We start from the raw sequence: 18,076 nt of genomic DNA, 5'->3' as shown, positions 1-18,076 counted from the left end.
GACCGCTGACTTATAAGAGGGCTCCAGTTGCATTGTAGGGTTGTTGTTTGTCCTTGGAGGCCTAAACTGCCACTGAGGCAGTGGCCACTGGTCATCGGGTTTGGACTTTTTTGAAATATATCCGATTAAAAGAAGTTCAACGGGGGGAAGACCTGCCCCCATAAATCCTAGACCTTCAGAAAAATTCTGACTGCTTAAGTTGGACTATTTGTTGTCGTTGTTGTTTTTTTTGTTGAAATAATGTTTCCAGAACTCAATTTAAACCCTGGTTCATGGCACGTAAACCATGGTAGTTCCTCCAAAGCCCTTAGTTGTGTTCCTGGTGACAGTTCCCATGGTTGGAAAGTGTCTTGAGCCTGTGATTCTCTCCCCAGTTTGCTGTCAGGCAACAGTTTTTTTTTTTTAAGTTGTCACATTAAACCACAAATGCAGTATCGATCTCTCCCTCCTCTCCCTTGCATTCCCACTCTTTTCTCTCCTGTTTTCTCTTGACGGTCTCCTAACTTCCTCCCATGTCTCCTCCCTTCTGCGTTTCCTCCCCTGTCCTCCTCACTCTAGTCTTCATTTTCCTTTGTTTCTGCTGGCTTCTATATTAGGGCTCCTCCAGAGAGCCGTGTGCCTGGCTTCGTGTCGTCGACAAAGCTTGTTGAAAACCGTCTGTGTTAAGCGTGTTGACTCACATAATGGCGTATCTGAAGGGCATTAGGCCAGCCAAGAAGTACACAGCAATTATGTGTTTGTCTGCTCCCTCTGGGAAGTGTGTGTGTGTGTGTGTGTGTGTGTGTGTGTGTGTGTGTGTGTGTGCGCGCGTGCGTGCTTGTGTGTAGTTGAAAGATTGTCCCCACATTACAGCCTAGCGTTACTTGACTACCTGTCAGCACATGAAGCAAGTGGGAGGCTCCCTCGGCCTGTGTGTGTTTGTGCACACATGTTAATGATCACATGTCCAGACTTGAGTGGATAATGAGAACAGAGCAGCCACAGCAGCAGGGCTCTGCTTCGTCTTTCCTCTCCTCCTCCTCCTCCTCCTCCTCCTCATATCTCAGTCTGGATCCGTTCTTTCTCCTCTTGGCTGTCTGCATTCGTGATTAGTGGTGACATTAGTATTTTTAAAATCTTCACCAGCTTCTATGTGTAGAACCACTTGGCTTGGACATTGAATTCCGGTTAATCATTCAGCAGTCAGAGATGCTGCCAAATGTGCGTCTTTAAATGTTCCTGGGTGCTGATCTCTAAACAGCTGTTCTCCCCTTCACGTGACGGCTGGTTCTTTCTTCTCAGCCTTTCAACTGTCAGGCGTGCTCATGCACTGGTACACTTTGAACCCTCGCTGGTCCTTGTGGCCCCTGGGAGACGGTCTCATATTCCCACACTGTGACTCTAGACCAGTGCCGCAGCGGCTTTACAGTAGCAGGCCACATATCCAGTTACACCACTGCTGAATGAATGAAGCTGCTGGGAGAGAGGGAAGTTGATATTTTCTGCTGTTTTTGTGTTTTTTCCTTCCATAATTTCTAAGTTTATTTCCGATGTAACGTTTTGAGGATCTTTGTTTATAGATGGAATTTGTCTCATGGCTTGCTTGACCAAACCCTGCTCTTGAGGCGTCAATAATAAAATATAGAATAAGTTCATGAAGGGTTTTTCTCTTCATCTCTTCATCTCGTATATAGTCTGCAAAGTTGCAGTTGTGAGATTCAATGAAAATGTTGAAAAGCTGTACAATTGTTCACGGCAATTGACAGCAGCAAATGATACGTTTGAGTAAATGCTGCCCCAGTTTTAGTGAACCAGTTGCAGTGTTTGCTGCAGTTACTATGTACTTTACAAACCTCATGGCTTGCATGGTTGCGTTTTCTTTGTGCAGATGCTGTACATGCAATTGTCAATTTGTGTTGAAACAGGAAAAAAATGCATTGAAGCAGTTTGTTTGCCCAGTATGTTAAGATGCAAAGGTCAATTTTATGAAATGTCCTATTAAATGTTTCAAGTTAAGGAGTGTGTGACAATGGCCAGCCATGCCACTGTGTTGCAAGCCACAGCCCTTTTTAATTGGCATGCTTCTAAGAATAGGAGGCCTTGTGTCAGGCCAGGCCAGACTTGTAACTGAGCTTTATTCACAGGGCCAGGCCAGCATGGTTTTGGCCCGGTTTAGTCTGGTCGTCCAGTCTAGTAGGGCTCTTTCCAAGTTTCCTGAGGTTGTATCTTCTGCCAGCAGGTCCCTGTATAACTTCTTTCACAAACTTTTTAGAGCAGCAACTTGCAAATGGCAGGATGCTGCAAAGTGGATTCATACATTTTTTTGATTGAGCAACAGGGGTTTAAAAGAATGCCCATTGTTAACAAATATTCTCCAAAATATTATTCTCTTCCATTTCCCGACTTTTCGTTTGACTCTTCTGCTTTTAAATTTCCTCCTTTTTAAATACTTTGATATTTTACCGCGACGATACAATGTTTGTAAGGCAGTTGATGCATCACTGAAATTGGTGCTGAGCAATTAATCAAATCATCAAAAATCAAAATCACAGGTGTTTTTATTTTCCAAAAATGGCGAAGTGTGTCAACGTACCATTGTAAACGAAGCCGGCCGTCAAATTACATCAGCAAAAAACACATAATGCAAATATTTTTCAGTGATAATGGACTGCGTGCTGACAAAGTAATTGTCATTACTACTGGAATCTCAAGTTATAATGAAGTACCTGTCAAAATAAGTGCGGCATGACTTTCTTTGCATATCCATCAACCCTAAATGAGCTAATATTTTCTGAGAGAAGCACAGTGTGGAGGGCTAATGAATTGAATCCCACTCTACTAAAAGGTGTCAGTCTGTTATTCACAGGAAGTCCTTTTATGGTACCTCGATGCTTTATCACCTGACATGTCACCTTCTCTCCACCTGTGTCAGTCTTGTGTCGTCGGAGCTGAGTGTCTTGGTGACACGCTCCCCCCCTTTTTTTTTAAACTTGCTGACTCCTGCTGGTGGAGAGTTTGTGTTTGTATATAGGGTGTGTGTGTGTGTGTGTGTGTGTGTGTGTGTGTGTGTGTGTGTGTGTGTGTGAGAGACACCAGACCTTGGCCATGAGAACACAACTTGTGCTGCCTTGCATATATTAGACTTCTCCTCAGTTTCTGCAGGGTTGTGTGGTTGCTGTGGGGGTTTTGAGTGGTCTTTGGATTTGTAGGTTCTCCCTCAAGATAATGTGATGGCATTTGACTAAAAGCTGCCTGCTCACATTTTTAGAGAGGGCTGCACCCTAATAGTAGACTAAACGTTAAATGACGAGTCCTGGTCGGCCATGGATTGAAGGGTTGTATCAGGAAATAACAAAGTCTGCTTTTGGCCCTCATTACACCATTAAAATGACGCTCACATGCACATGCTGAAAAGGTGAAGATATGACTTGTGCAGTGGTGAGGTTTTAGTTGGCACACAACCTCAACTCTGTGGCGATGCGCTGCACTTTATTGAGTAGGAGTGTGACGTATGAAGAAGTAGCTGCACAGATAGGCTAGAAAGTTACATCTGAAATATCAGGAAGTGAATACCTATCACACATCGTGAGTTTGTTGGTGACTGCTCGCTCCTCTGTTAAACACCATCATCACACAAATAAAATGTAAATACCTCCTTTCTTCTCTTTACTGTTTCATCCGCCTTCATCTAAACTGGTGCACCAGTGTCTCCACTGTGGCTTCTCTGCTCTGCTGCCCACTGTTTGTGTGTGAGAGACAGAAACTAGTAAAATGTGGTACCTGTCACCATAATTTAGTTTGGCAAAGGTGCTGCACGTAAGTGTTGTAATTGTCCAGAAAACCCTAAAGATATGTTTCTAAAAGTCGTGAGACCTTAATGACTTTGTGACAGGTAGGGTGAAGCGTCAGCTCGTGGTTTGCTATGAAGGTCTGGGGAGACTAGCAAACACTAAAAAAATGCTTGGTTGATGAACACAAAATGTGTTAACAGTAAAGTTGAAGCCTGTTCCTAAGGGTTTGTATAGAATATTTCAATGTAACCCAACGTAATCTGAAAGTAAATGAGAGGACTTGTGTTTGAGGCAGAGAGAGACAGTAGAAACAAGCAGCTTCCGCAGAAACTCACGGCAACCGGTGAGACATCGACATCACAAGTGAGCTCATTGGTGTTGGCAAGAGAGGGGAAAAAAGAGTGTGTGATCGCAAAAACACACCCACACATGCGTGCACACACAGCAGACGTCATGCAGAAAGAGGCAAGGCCGTTGAGCAATAACGTTGTATTCAACCTGACTCATTTTCTCCAGGTGTGCCAAGACGCACCCTAATCTGCCTGTGCCCGTATATGCATGCACACGTCGGTGTGTAGTACGAACTAGAATGAGCTCCTCCGTGGTCAGAAAATTGCCCATACGTTTAGAAAATGATGTGTGGTGACAACTGGTGCGTTCTTATTCATGAAAAAGTTTATGTGGGCTGTGTGTCTCCGCAGCACATTCCTGTGCGAGGAGTGGCACGGGTGTGTGATAGCGGTGAAAGGTGTAGGGATGGACGGCACCGTGTTTTTGCCACAGTGTTTGTGTTCTGGTTGGTGTTCTTACCGGTGTGTTTATCCTGGTGTAGAGTTGCCCTCTTCAAATGAATAATAAATACACCTGCATCTGACCTTAAACCCTGAAAGGCCAGTGAGAGATCTGAGTTGGAGGACTGCTGGCGTCCCTCTGTGTGTTTGAAAACCCATCGACTGGATCAGAAAGTGACCCCCCCCACAGGGGCATCGCCCCACTCGCACCTGTGCAGGACGAAAGCGGTTTTGAGACTGTTGTATACCTGAATCTCGCACAACTTGCCATGTCGAGACTCCTCAAATATGATGATCTGGATCCTCATCACAAACCGCACGCCACACCGGCGCCATCCTGTTGGGTTCTTGGAATGAAATTTCAGCATTACACATAAAAAAAAAAAGATCAGTGGAAGTGGTGACACCGAGTGACTGAGATTCTTACTGAACTTACTTATATTTCTCATTACAAATAGACCATTTAGTTACACAAAGGCAAAGATTTCAATTTTTCTTACAAAATGGGCAGTTTTCTTCCAGTAATGCCCTTATCAAGGAACCAGTGTAATCTCCCTTTGACCCAGTTTAACCTGAAAATGATCTTATGCTGTTTGAATGAACCCCAGCCCAGGACCATTTGTTTTTACTTCAATAAAACGACCACTGTTGCTATTTCAAATATGCAGGTATTACAGTATCACAGCCCTGTCGTTTTTGATATCATGTGCAATTTTCCCTGGGACTTTCCCTTCCCTGGGACTTTATTTGTGCAGTAAAACTAGCAGGTAAGAGCATTAGCTTTGTGTCTCAAGTGTAAACCGTCACATTCTGTCCCACAAGGCCTTCAGCTTGTTATCTGTGTCCTCAGCTCAGGTGAGCGATCCCCTCATCTGAATCCTCTGGCAGGTGAGGCCAGGTGAGAGGCCTCAGACCGTGGGTGGGTATAACAGGCTTCGCTGGCACTAATCTGGTTTGGTCAATCTGGCAAAGAATTTGTGCTGGTTTATTTCTGATTTGGCCATTTCAGCACACAGTTTACCAGCACCCAACTGGGCAAGTAAGGCTGAGCCGCGACATGAACATAAATGGGAAAGTGGCTTCTAAGTGTCATCAGGAAGGTTTCCACTCACATGTTTGACAAATTAATCCATTTTTTAAAGTAAATCTTCTAAACCTGTTTTGCACTTCTTCATATGACTGTTAGCGCTTGTCCTGACGGGCCAACTCTTGAATTTCTTGTTCTCCTCCCTCTTTACGATCCGGATGCTACTTGGCTTAAGTTTATTGTCAGAATCAAAACCCTGACTGTTAGTTTGCTACGAGGGAAAATTTGACAGTTGAATAAACATGAATAAATTCTTTTGCCCACAAATTTAGATATTTCTCAGCATTATGTTACTCTCGACTTGGAATGAAATCGGCTCCTGACCGTCATGGGAGGGTCGGTTCCCTTTTTATTCTCTAAAGTTAAATGCTTCCAAACTCCTTTGCGAAATGTTTTTCCATCCTCGGTAGAATGCTTCAACTGGGGCTTTGTGGGAAGCAATGACTCTCTCCTGCAATCTGTGGAGCATTGTGTTGAGAAGAGTGCAACATGCACAGGTTGAGACCTGTGGAGTATCTCACACTGCTCTCACGCTGCCCTCCTTGTCACCACTTCTGCAGCAGCAGCTCTGTTGAAACATGGCTGACTTACTGCAGCAGTAAAGCTGCTCAGCCACAATCGACACCCTCCAGCCTGACCTTTTGCAAGTTGCCTGACTGTGCCCCGTGAGGGCTGCGCATTTAATTGAAATCAAGGGGATGCAAGGTGCAATATTTGTGAAAGGCTAATTGTGTGCCAAAAGAACACTCTGAATTAAGTACGGCGGCAGCGCAGAGGCGCCTCTGTGACCTTAACGGAACAAAACGATTTGGGATTTAAATCGCAATGAATCACAATTAAAAGCAGCAATTCTTCCTGACCATTGTCACAACACAGATTAAATTGGCTTAGATCAAAGAAGAATTTTATTCAGAATGTAGAAAAGCCCACCAGTCCACTCAGGGTGTGTTAAATCGCTTCCAATCATGTAAGCACACCTACAGAGGCGGGGTAATGAAACAATCTGCCTTTGTGATGCGAACTGCCTACCCCACAGTACACTGTGTCCCGTTGACTGACGTCTCTGATGCCAATCAAGCTTCCTAAATAACAGAGAACAAACACATAAGATGACATGTTGTTTGTGGCTGCTCACTGAGGGTCATTCATCCCACCGGTGTCACGTGAATGTGGCTAATGAGCGCTGACTGATGGGGGGGCTCTGAGAACATTGAAATTCCAGAAATATTTTTTTGAAGAGTTCAACAAAGTTATTTGGACGTTTAACATCCTGTGTACTCGCATGATAAAAGACTCATTCATCCTGTGCTTCCCAAAGTTTTTGCTATAATAATTGATGTATTTGGCCACTTTACTAGCATTCCTGACATTGCATACCGTATGTATGATTGATATATAAGTTTGTGTGTTGTGAGCGGATATTAATGAGTCCCACCCATCACACAGATCCATCATATATGATGTAAAATTGCTCTCACTTCATGTTTCCTGTGCGGCGTTTGCATGTCGCTGCACTCTTATCGTCTCCTCCACTAAAGTAAAGAACTTCCTGACACTGCAGCACCACTTCCTGCTAGAGGGATTTTAAGTGAGTGAGTTGTGTGGGTGGTAGACGGGGCATTGTTTGTCCACTCTACACTCCTGCCCCCAACTTTGTCTGTTTGTTTATGTGAAATCTATCTCCCCCTCCTCCTCCTCCTCCCTGCTCTCTGTCCTGTATTGGGGTTCTGGGGGAGGGCTAGAGAGACAGAGCAGGGTGAGGGTGAGTGTGGGGGCTGAAGGGTGCTATTATCTGTGACGCTCAATGGCCGCTTTGTGCCGGTGACCACAGCAGGGTGGTGGGGAGAGGGGCAGGGCAGCAAGCTGCACCCAGTCATACTCTCAGTGGAGGGCAGGGCGAGAAAGAAAGGGTTATTGCATGGACACTTGCACAGCATTCAGTTTAATGGTGAATAAAATGGAATCAGCTTCACTTTATAATGAATTTAGACAGAGACAGAGAATTTTTTTTGTAATGTTGAGGAAGACGTAATTTAAAAATAACAGCTGATGGTTGATCAAATATCACAGATAAATGGATGTCTCCCCCCCCCCCCCCCCCTGCTAATAACAACTAAGAGGTTAAAATATGGAGAATTTGGGTCCTATTGTGCATTCAGACATGTTTCTAGTGGAGTGGCGTGTCTGCCTGCCGAGTACTGCCGTCAGCTTTCAATTTTTCAATCCTTAATTATCACACAGTTTTTAATTCACCACATCTCGGTTCTCTCCGTATGATTCGTCAACACTAAGAACAATGACCTAAGAAATACTCGGCCTAAAAATACTGTAGGTTCCTGGTTTGATCCCTGCAAGATACTGAACCCCTGAAAGTCTGAGGTAGTGAGTGAGAATGGGCGGTTGTATGCCATGTAAACGGAGCCTACGTGGAGAATTTATCCAGGGCAAATCTTGAATGTGAATGGTCATTCTGCTGAATATCGCATCAGGAAAAATGCCTCGACATTTCTTGCCAAGAATCATGATACGCCACAAGTTTGGTGCAACAGGGACCGGCACCAGCTTCCCCGTAGCCCCGTGCCAGAAGGTCCTTCAAAATAAAATGATTCAAAACACATTTCTCAAAAATGCCGGCCAACCACAAGTACAGAGGCATGGATTCCAACCAGCTCTTGATGTATGTGATTTGCGGGGGGGGGTGTGCCGTTCCCCAGATGCCCTTGTGTGTGATTTGGCTCACAACTCAGATATTTAATTACAAATATCACGGATGAACTTATTAATGGCAGCGCTTCTTAGCAGCTCTGGAAACTTCCCACATGAGAGGAGGAGCATTTTAGGGTTTTGTTTTTTGTTGTTTTTTATTTTGAAGGGTTGGACTGCACCCTGATCTGAGGCTGATGAGGTTGGATATGTTTGCTCTGTTTCTGTCCACCACTGAAACAATTTCAAAGCTTGTGGTAGAAGAATGTGGGGACGAGCGGGCAAAACCATGAAAGATGCAACCAACAGAAGACTGTTCATAATGGCGTTTTCAAGACCAAAAAATGTTACCACGACTGTACAGCAGCTAGAGGAAGCGTGTGTAAGGCCTGAACTAGGAATTGCGATATTCATCATTCCAAACCAGCGTTTAATTGTTCATTGAGATCAATAGTAGTTCTCATTTTTCAGGTATTGTCATATAACATTCATCTCCAGTGCTATTCTTCTGCTTCTTCCTGTCATATCAAAGCAACTCCTGAGCTCCCTTCCTGTTCATTGAATTTCATTTTCTTTCATCTGATGCTCAGAGTTGTTTATTGTCGTAAAAAGCTGCGAAAACATTACAGCCCAGTCACCGTTTGTGTCCCCTTTCTGTGCTCTTGTGCAGACATTCACGGCATGGTGCAACTCCCACTTGCGGAAGGCCGGCACGCAGATTGAAAACATCGAGGAGGACTTCAGGGATGGGCTCAAACTCATGCTGCTGCTGGAAGTTATCTCAGGTAAGGCGTATGTCTACACAGCATCGGGGTCACTTGATAAATTGGCTTAGATTTAAAATCCTCAATGAAACCGATTAATTCTGATGAATATTTGTAAAGGTTAACAAACTGTAGCAGCGGGAAAGCCACCCAGCCGGCTAAACAAACACAAGTTCATTTGTCACTTCGCAGTGGCTTGGTTTGTTTTTAGTTATCATTCCGGGCGTAAAGTGTTTTCAGATGTCTAAGATCCTCAGCATCTCTGTCCTCTCCAGGATGTGGTCGCTCACTCACAGTTTCCATTCTCAGTATGGATCTCACACATCCAAAATAACTCATGGAAACACCCCGCTGTAGATCTTTCTTTGTTTATGACAGAGTTCCTCTTGTGTGTCTTCTGTTAATTGCAAGTTGTAGTAGTAAAACACTTCCTGTTGGTGCAGCAGATGAAGGTCATTCCATGCCAGCTCGATGTCCCGGATTATGTCATTGACTTCCTTGAAAAGAGTACATGCTGAACCTCCCGTTGCCCCTCTCAAAAATACTTTCCTGGTTATGAATTTATCAAGTTTGACCTGCTGATTTGAACTCTGGGTGTGTTTACAACTCGATAATTTGCTGTGGACTTGGCTGACATTTGTAGTGAACGTCCACCATTTAATTGCAACGTGTATTCATGGACACAGTTGCTTCTTAATGGCTTACAGTATTGAAATGAATACTGAAAAGCTTTCATTTTCCAAAAATGTGCTTTCTCGTGACCAAATTTACGTTTTTTTTTGTAGTTTTATCACATCTGGAAGTTGTTTAGTCTTGTGTACGAATAATTGTGTGATGAAATAAAGCTGGGGAGCCGCGCTCGATGTTTGAGACGCTACTTGCTGATGCTGAGATGAATCGTGATTGCAGTTTTGCGTGAACTCCTGGGTATGGTGTGATCCATTAAGCCATAATCCGGGCAAACCTGTCACAGGTAGAAGAAGCCCAGACTTGCTTTATTGTTTTCAGATGCTACTAGTTGATGATGTCAATTTATACAAGTTTGAAATTGCGCATTTTTATTGAGCAAAGGAAGGTAGTGAGACTGGCCAGACGCATGGAATAAGATGACATCATCCGATATGCAACAAACCAAACCTCTACAGGCTGCAACATGTTTATTTTTCTTTTCTAGGCATCATATCACATCATCGCTGAAATAATCTCTCCTGGCTGACGCTGGGAAAACTAAAACTTGATGTCAAGATGCGTTGGAATCGTATTTATACAAAATTATTTGCAAAAAGATGTTTTTTATTTCAAAATTGACATCAGCGACAGCTGGCCTGGAGGGACCTGTCTTCTGCTCTTATCCAAGGTGGCCTTGAAGGGTGATTCTGTTCTCCCGTCTCCTTCAGGTCACCTGCATCGCTGCTGTATGTGTAACTGTCCTGATTCTGCTGAGCCTGTGGAAACATGCTGAGCTCCAGTCATAGTATCAGCTAACACACACCTTTTTTGTTTCTTCCCCTGCGTCTTTCTGTCCGTGTCTTTGTCTTCAGGCGAGCGGTTACCCAAGCCTGAGCGAGGCAAGATGAGGGTCCACAAGATAAACAATGTGAATAAAGCTCTGGACTTCATCGCCAGCAAGGGAGTCAAACTGGTCTCCATTGGTGCAGAGGGTCAGCATGGATTCACACATCAGCACACTGCATCAAAAACATGACGGATTTTCTTGAATGAACACCAAAAGATTAGAATCCTACACACACTCTTTCACGTGCTTTCTGGTCATGTATAAGAGCAACCCACAACGGGTCATCGACGTAAAAAATAAAACATCTGAGGGCTGAGCGCAGGGTGGATATCTGCTCTGTTGCCAGGCAGACTCTGAGGAGGAAAAGAAAAAAAATCCTGCTAACTCACAGACCAGAGATAATTTAACATTTGCCGCTACGGAGCTGACATTTAACACTTCCGATGTTGAACAAACAAATGTAAAACGGTGGCGCACACAGAACATTGTCATCCACCATGTTTCAGCCCTACTGCCCTTCGTCAGGGCGCAGATGAATGTGTGCTAAGTTTTAGCTTTTGGTGTTAAACCCTGTTGTTCTGCAGATTTGGTTTGGTGCCGCAGACAAACACAAGGAAGGCAAACCCTCCGATAAGTCTCGAAACTGGTGATTGCGTGTTTAAAACTAGAGAAGAGAGTCAGTGATGGATATTGAACATAACTGCTGTTTGTAAGAGAACGAAAGCGATGCCGCACAAGTTCACATACGCCAGAGTGGAATGTGAAACAGCTGAAACGATGAAAGACTCGAGGGATGCATAGTTTCAGTATTTGACTATGAGTGGAATCCAAACCAAACTACATGCTTTGTCACTTCCATATCATTTCACATGACTTACCGTCTCGCTCGAAATGTTTGTGTTCATCGATCGGCCAAATATTTGAGGAACGACCTCGCTGTAAAAAAAAAAAAAGCTCTGTGTGGCACATGAGTTTTTGTATAGATCTGAAATGCATAGGTGAGCCTCTTACAGAGACAACTGCACTCAGTTGTCTGTCAAACACCAGCTGCCTGTATTTTATAACAACCAAGACTGAATTTATTTCATGAGGAGAAACACTGTGGGAGCATCCCACTCTCCCAGGAAACACGGGAGATTTGGCAGCAGCGGGACATGAAGTGTAGTTGTGTGTGGGCGTGTTGGCATTATTAAACAAAAGAGCAGATTTTAGATTGTGAAAGTCAGTGGTAGAAAGACGTACGGACAACACTGACGATTGATTGTGATTTGTTGTGTAGAAATCGTGGATGGAAATGCCAAGATGACCCTGGGAATGATCTGGACCATCATCCTCCGCTTTGCCATCCAGGATATCTCTGTCGAAGGTACGACCCCCCCCGTGGTTTGATGTGTGTAAGCATCCAGGAGCTGGCAGTGACTGAGCAGAGGAGTGATTTCACTAAAAGGCAGCGTGACTGCTGTTCCTGTGGCTTGAGGATTAATTAGTCAACCCAGACCTGCAGGAATCATAAGCACTTACGCAGATGTTTGAGTTGAAGATGCGTTGTAGGAACTAGAGTGGAAGTAACAAGGCTAGAGACACACTCAGGATGAGTAGCAGTGGAAAAGCGCCAAGATAAAAGGGTTCAGGGCGCGATGACTGGGCGCCGAGGCAGACTGGTGGCGTGAAACTACTCTGATCCAACCGCATCATCATTCATTCATGTAAGAATTTCAATAAACAGTATCCAGGGTAACACATTCTAATTTACTCAAGCCACTTTTTCAAAGCATTAAAAGCGCTTTGCCACCGGGAACCGGGGTTGGAGCTGACTAGTGTGAACCCTGTCTCACGTACCCAGGAACGCATCAGTGAACCGTGCTCTGCTCCACTTGAAAAGGGAGTCTGGAGCGCAGTTCATGTGTGCTCAAGAATACTTGGGCCGGCGGTGTGAGCGCCGCTGTCCCAAAGCACGTCAGCTATTTTGAGTATGTGCTCTTCTTCTCCGTTGTGTTTTTTGGCTGGTGGCCCAGAGTGCATGGATACACAAGTGTGCTCTGTTACAACAAGAGTATGTGAAACCCTTGAATGGAAGGGGTGGGGGGAAAAAAGCTGAGTTTCCAGGTGTATAAAAATGAGGGGGAAAAAAGATAATTCATTAGTTTATTTATTTTATTGAGATGCAGGAAAGTATTTATGGTAAAGGTGGTTTTTAAAACCTTCCCGGGAAGCTTCTCCGAACAGTATTCACCCATAAATTCATAAAGCGGCGCACCGTTGTTGAAGGTCTCACAACCAGTCTTGATTTTTGAACGGGATTTCAGTTCAATTAAATGCGGTCTTTGGTTAAAATATTTAAATGTCTGACGCATAAAATCAGCCAGTGAGCACAGCGCTCGTGAATTTGGTGGCGTTGATGCAGCTGAACAACGGTGGTTGCTAACAAGCGGTTAAATTAAAAACTCCCATCTTCCGCCGCTCTTTGTGTCCAAGAATTTCCATAATCAATCAGTGAAAATTGCTAGCCAGTGACAGACGAGATTTACAGGGAGCCCATCTAAATGCTGCAGTTTTTTTTTTGTAGTCATTACATTATGTTGTCAACTTTAACTCAATAATGAAACGCAAAAGAACGCTTTGATTGGCATTTTAATCCACTGTTTGATGAACTGACTAATTAGTTCGACAACAGTCCCAAAACCAACCCTGGATATGTGTTTATTTCCTGGTAGCTGGGAATTTAATGGTATAATCTTTGTTGTTTGTCTTGCATTGATGGTTGTCGACTGGAGAATCATGATTCCTCGGAGCATCAATGACTCTGGCTGGCAGCTAATTAAAACTGTGTGCGCTAAATTACCTCCAGAGGGTGTCTGGAATCGTATTTTTCATTCTCCCTGTTTGTCGCTGGTGCTTCATTGCAGTCGCATGCAGTAGCCAGAAACGTCTTCATGTTTGAGGTAGTTCTGGTGTCTGTGTTTTACACTCTTGCTGTAGGAACAGAGTATCGCAGTATTTGCCAGTGCACTGTTAAATGAATAAAACTTCTCGGGCGAATGTGATAAAGACACATTTCTGTCTTCTCATACAGACTTTTTCCTCCTCTCTCCCTTCTGCTGCTTCTTTCTCTTCCGTCATCCTTCTCCCTCTTTGCAGAGACTTCCGCGAAGGAGGGTCTTCTCTTGTGGTGCCAGAGGAAGACCGCTCCCTACAAGAATGTAAATGTGCAGAACTTCCACATTAGGTAACACACTCACACACACACACACACACACACACACACTCACACTGTTGCTGGCCGTTTCTCTCTCTGGCAGTCATTCAAGATGATTAGTTGAGGGGAAAAAAAATGACATTATTTTAAGGATCGGTTCAAAACACTCGACATTTCCATCAGTTCTTGAGGATTATGACCATGAGGATTGAAACCATTTTGGGGAAATAGTATTATAACGTTCTCATGAGTCCGTAGATCCCCTCAGTGGAACCCTGACAAAATCCAGGGAGCTGTAATTCTATCAGAAGTTCTCCGCACATCTGGCTAATATTCAGTGATTAACAGAAAAAGCTGATATTGTTGTCTTAGAGACAAACATGGACAGAAATGTAAAGTATTATCACACAATAGGCACAACTATTTTTAAAATGTGTATCATAAACTTTTCATTTTTGTCTCTTTTTTTGTGTTAATCTTTCAGTTGATTATTATTCGTCTAGACTTTACTTGTATTTTCAAAGGTGCTCAACATTATTTTTTGGTTTATATACTCCTCCCCCTTAGGTGGCGGGCAGGATTAAAAATCTTGCACAATATTGTCAGAAATACAGAAACCCTTTTATATTAAATGGACACAGAGAATCTTTGCAGTACACAGCTCAGGCCACCAGGGGTCAGGCTCTAGCAGTAGAGCAGGTATCTGTGCTGGAGGAGAAAAGGCTTTCAGGGCAAGTGAAGTAAAATGGTTTCGCCTCTTCAAAACACTTTCAAACATTACATAGTAACATCACCAAACAGTTCACCGTTTCATTGAAAAGCCGATACCAACCAAGCCTACAACCTTGATGTACGCAACCTTACTATGCCCACCTCGTCTGTGCCGTCCATCAACAGCTGGAAGGACGGTCTCGCCTTCAACGCTCTGATCCACAGACACAGACCAGAACTCATCGATTACGACAAGCTGAGAAAGGTGAGGCACAGACAGACTCTGGTCGCTGCTCGATGTGCATTTAAACCAAATTATGTCAGTTTGCGAATGCAAAATGCAGTTTTGCTTCAACCGGTGTTGTCGCCTGTGAGAGGTTCTGTTTATCACAAGTGGAACCAACGACTTTATCCCTGCTTTTTGTTTTATTTCGGATTGTGCCAGCCACACCTATGAGACTGAGATCCAATGAGAAAACCTTGTATCAGTTCTTTGTCTTAATTTACTTAAGTAAATGTACCATTTGTCAAATATAAACTGCGGTAAATTTCGGCACAGATTTTCCTGGAAAGCGTGGCAAAGGAAAAAAATAAGCGGCAAAAAATGAGTTTGAACCTTGAGTGGAAACGAGGGAGAAACAAAACAACTCGATCTTTTTCTTCTCAAGATTATCAGGTGTTGTGTAATAAGAATCGCCTGCCACTGCTGATATGTGAATGAATGCTTCCGCTTCATCAAGGCCACACGATCACAGGAGACCTCTGAATTTGAGTAATCTAATCTCAGTGCATCACAGTGGGATTTAGAGCCGTCCGCTCATGATGGGATGACCCAGGACGCAAGGTTACAGGCTAGACTCCCGGCACAAAAATAAAACGACTTGCTGAGTAAATGCGATTTAGCTTTTACAGCCACGAAGCTATAGAAAATACAGTAGCACCAGTAACATTCCAGCCTGCTAATCTGGTGACGGTGTGTGTGTGTGTGTGTGTGTGTGTGTGTGTGTGTAGGATGATCCAGTGACCAATCTGAACAACGCCTTTGAGGTTGCTGAGAAATACCTGGACATTCCCAAGATGTTGGATGCTGAAGGTAGGCCTGACGTCGATTTTGGGAGGGGGGGGGGTTGGGGGGGTAGAGATTTGTTGTTTCCTTGAGTAAACTGGTTGAGTGTCTGAAAGCCCCTCATATGTAGTTATACTGCAATATTATGATATATATATATATACACCAATGTATCTCAAATCAGCGTTGATGTGTCCTGTAACTCTGATCAGGGAGGAACCACCGTCATTAACGTAAGGTGATGTGTGTGTCTGACCTTTGTTTGCACAATAATATCCATTTTTGTCCTCTCTGTCGTCAGTGGGCTTTGTTAGTTCCCAGTGCGCCCCGGTACGGGTGGCCTCTGTCTGTTCTGGACCATCTTGCCCGGCTGTTAACAGCTACAGCAGCATGATAAATGTCTGTCTGTGTTTGCAAGCCTGTGTCATGTTGAGTCGTGTGTGTGTGTGTGTGTGTCCTGTTGTGTACTTCACCTGTCATCTGTCCTGGTTGTGTGTGTGTGTGTGTGTGTGTGTGCGTGCGTGTGTGTGCATCTTCATAACCACGGTCTCCCCCCCCCCTCAGACATTGTGAACACTGCTCGTCCAGATGAGAAAGCCATAATGACTTATGTGTCCAGTTTCTACCATGCATTCTCTGGAGCCCAGAAGGTACCCTCTGACCTCCCCCCGACCCTTGACCTTTTACCTCCTGTTACTAACAAGTGCCCTGTCCTGTCCAGCATGGCCTCACTCTCTCGACAGCGTCGTGCTAAGCCCCGGGCCTCAACCCTGGCACTGGATTTGTTGGGACACAAACACACACAAGATACAGTATTAAAGTAACCGTGCTGGTGAAAGCGGTGATTGTTTCTGCCACGTTGGAGGTGTGAGGTTTCCACGTTGGGTTAAGATAGACGGGTAGCTGATCTCTGGATCTTAAGATTGCCCTTCATTTTGTTGTTTTTGACAGCATAAATTATTCAGACGTTACTGGCTTAAAATATTTGGCATCTTTTATAAAAGATGGTCAAGTTTTACCAGGCGCAGATTTGTAATTCAGCTGAAAATCCCTCCATCATCTGGATGCTATTTTTTTTTCTCCCTTTTGTTTCTTATTTCCTTAATTTCTCCCATCACTTTTTCTCTTCCGACTCCCTCCTCTAACTTCAGCGCCTCGCCTCTTATTTTTCCCTCCCGTCGTCCTCTCCACCCCCAGGAGGCCTCTCAGAGGAACCCTGTTGACGCTTCTCTTGTTTGGTTCTTCCTCCGACTAATTTTCTGGCTCATTCATAACTTGTTTGTGCCGTGGTCTCAGGAGAGGAGTATATGCGCCTGTGTGTGCGATACAAACCAGCAGAGCGGATATCGACCTTTGTGTGAAAACTTCTCCCGCCTCGTTCTGATTCTAGAGACCCTAAAATATTTACAGGAAATCTGAAAGAATCGCTGCTTTCACCAGCTCACTCACTTATCTACATCGCACTTGATTTAATCCTGTTGATGGAAGTGAAGCCTTTATTCAACATCTGGAGAGTGGGCCGTTCATTCCTTTTGCCGGGTCACGTGAGAATGATGACTACATCTGAGACCAAACTGCACGGAGACTCTGCGTGTCCAAGTCGTCTTCCAGCAGCAGGGATTTAAGTCCCGAATTAAAGGAAGCCCAAAGTAATTACTTGAAGTTCAGAGTAAACATGCCAGTACTTTCTGCTTAATATTTATAGCTTTTTCATCTCAAAGATTGAACGAAACTAAGTGTCAGTCCAGACTTCAGTTTTCCTTCTGGAATATGTCTTCTGGGTTTTCTAAATATTTTACTTATATCTCTCTGGTGAGCCTCAGTACATCACTTCAGGCTCTTTGGGGAACTGGTTTTAGGCTTAGTCTTCTGACTAAAATGTTGTTTTGGCCATATTTCAGCCTCTATGTATTTTAGTTGTGTAATTCTTCTGGTTTTGGCTGATGAAAGGTCCTCAGCGAACATTCTTCATCTAGTTTTTGTCAGTGAAATTAGCACTGTTAACACTGCTCAATGCGGGAGGTAGACACAGCCTTTTTTTAGCACCAGGCCTCAGTGCAGTTTTGTCATGTGTCAGATAAACCAAACCACACTGGAAGAATGACTTTCCTCAGATTCTGAATAAAGTCGCTTCAGGTGAACGCAGCCCGAACGACTCTGTGGTTGTAGGTTGGCAGCTGGATTTAGCTGTTGTGTTTGTGTTCCAACTTGAACTTGTGGCTCCAGTGTCTCTCTCTCTCTCTCTCTCTCTCCCGCCCCCCCCCATCTTCAAGAGGCCAGCCCCCCCCCCATGCCTTCCCACCTCCTGGCATCAGTCTCGGGGGTTGTTGGTGCTGTTTGGTGGAGCTTGAAGCTGTGGACTTCCACACCCACCTTGCTCTCAGATCCTCCAGGGAGCAAGGACCGAGTCACTTTGGGGTTGCTTTGGCTTTACTCTTTCTCCCTCTCTCTTTCTCTCTATTTTACCTTCTC

General features: G+C 44.2%; 1 protein-coding gene across 5 annotated transcripts in view; it reads left to right on the top strand.

Moving 5' to 3' along the window:
- The window catches only part of actn4 (actinin, alpha 4), a 57,118-nt gene that overhangs the window by 27,584 nt on the left and 11,458 nt on the right, over nt 1-18,076 (top strand). For 3 of the 5 annotated variants that reach the window (XM_086216754.1, XM_086216756.1, XM_086216758.1), the window contains exons 2-8: nt 9,022-9,136; nt 10,657-10,776; nt 11,911-11,997; nt 13,770-13,857; nt 14,725-14,803; nt 15,550-15,631; nt 16,169-16,254. In XM_086216754.1, the coding sequence (XP_086072880.1) occupies nt 9,022-9,136; nt 10,657-10,776; nt 11,911-11,997; nt 13,770-13,857; nt 14,725-14,803; nt 15,550-15,631; nt 16,169-16,254 (657 nt within the window). The remainder of the gene's footprint in view (nt 1-9,021; nt 9,137-10,656; nt 10,777-11,910; nt 11,998-13,769; nt 13,858-14,724; nt 14,804-15,549; nt 15,632-16,168; nt 16,255-18,076) is intronic. The other 2 variants (XM_086216755.1, XM_086216757.1) reach the window with 1 other exon arrangement.

The sequence above is a fragment of the Aulostomus chinensis genome, chromosome 10 (genome assembly GCF_037954235.1).
Source record: "Aulostomus chinensis isolate RoL2024-O1b breed Wild chromosome 10, RoL_Achi_v1.0, whole genome shotgun sequence".
NCBI lineage: Eukaryota > Metazoa > Chordata > Actinopteri > Syngnathiformes > Aulostomidae > Aulostomus > Aulostomus chinensis.
This window is presented reverse-complemented; position numbering and strand designations above follow the sequence as displayed.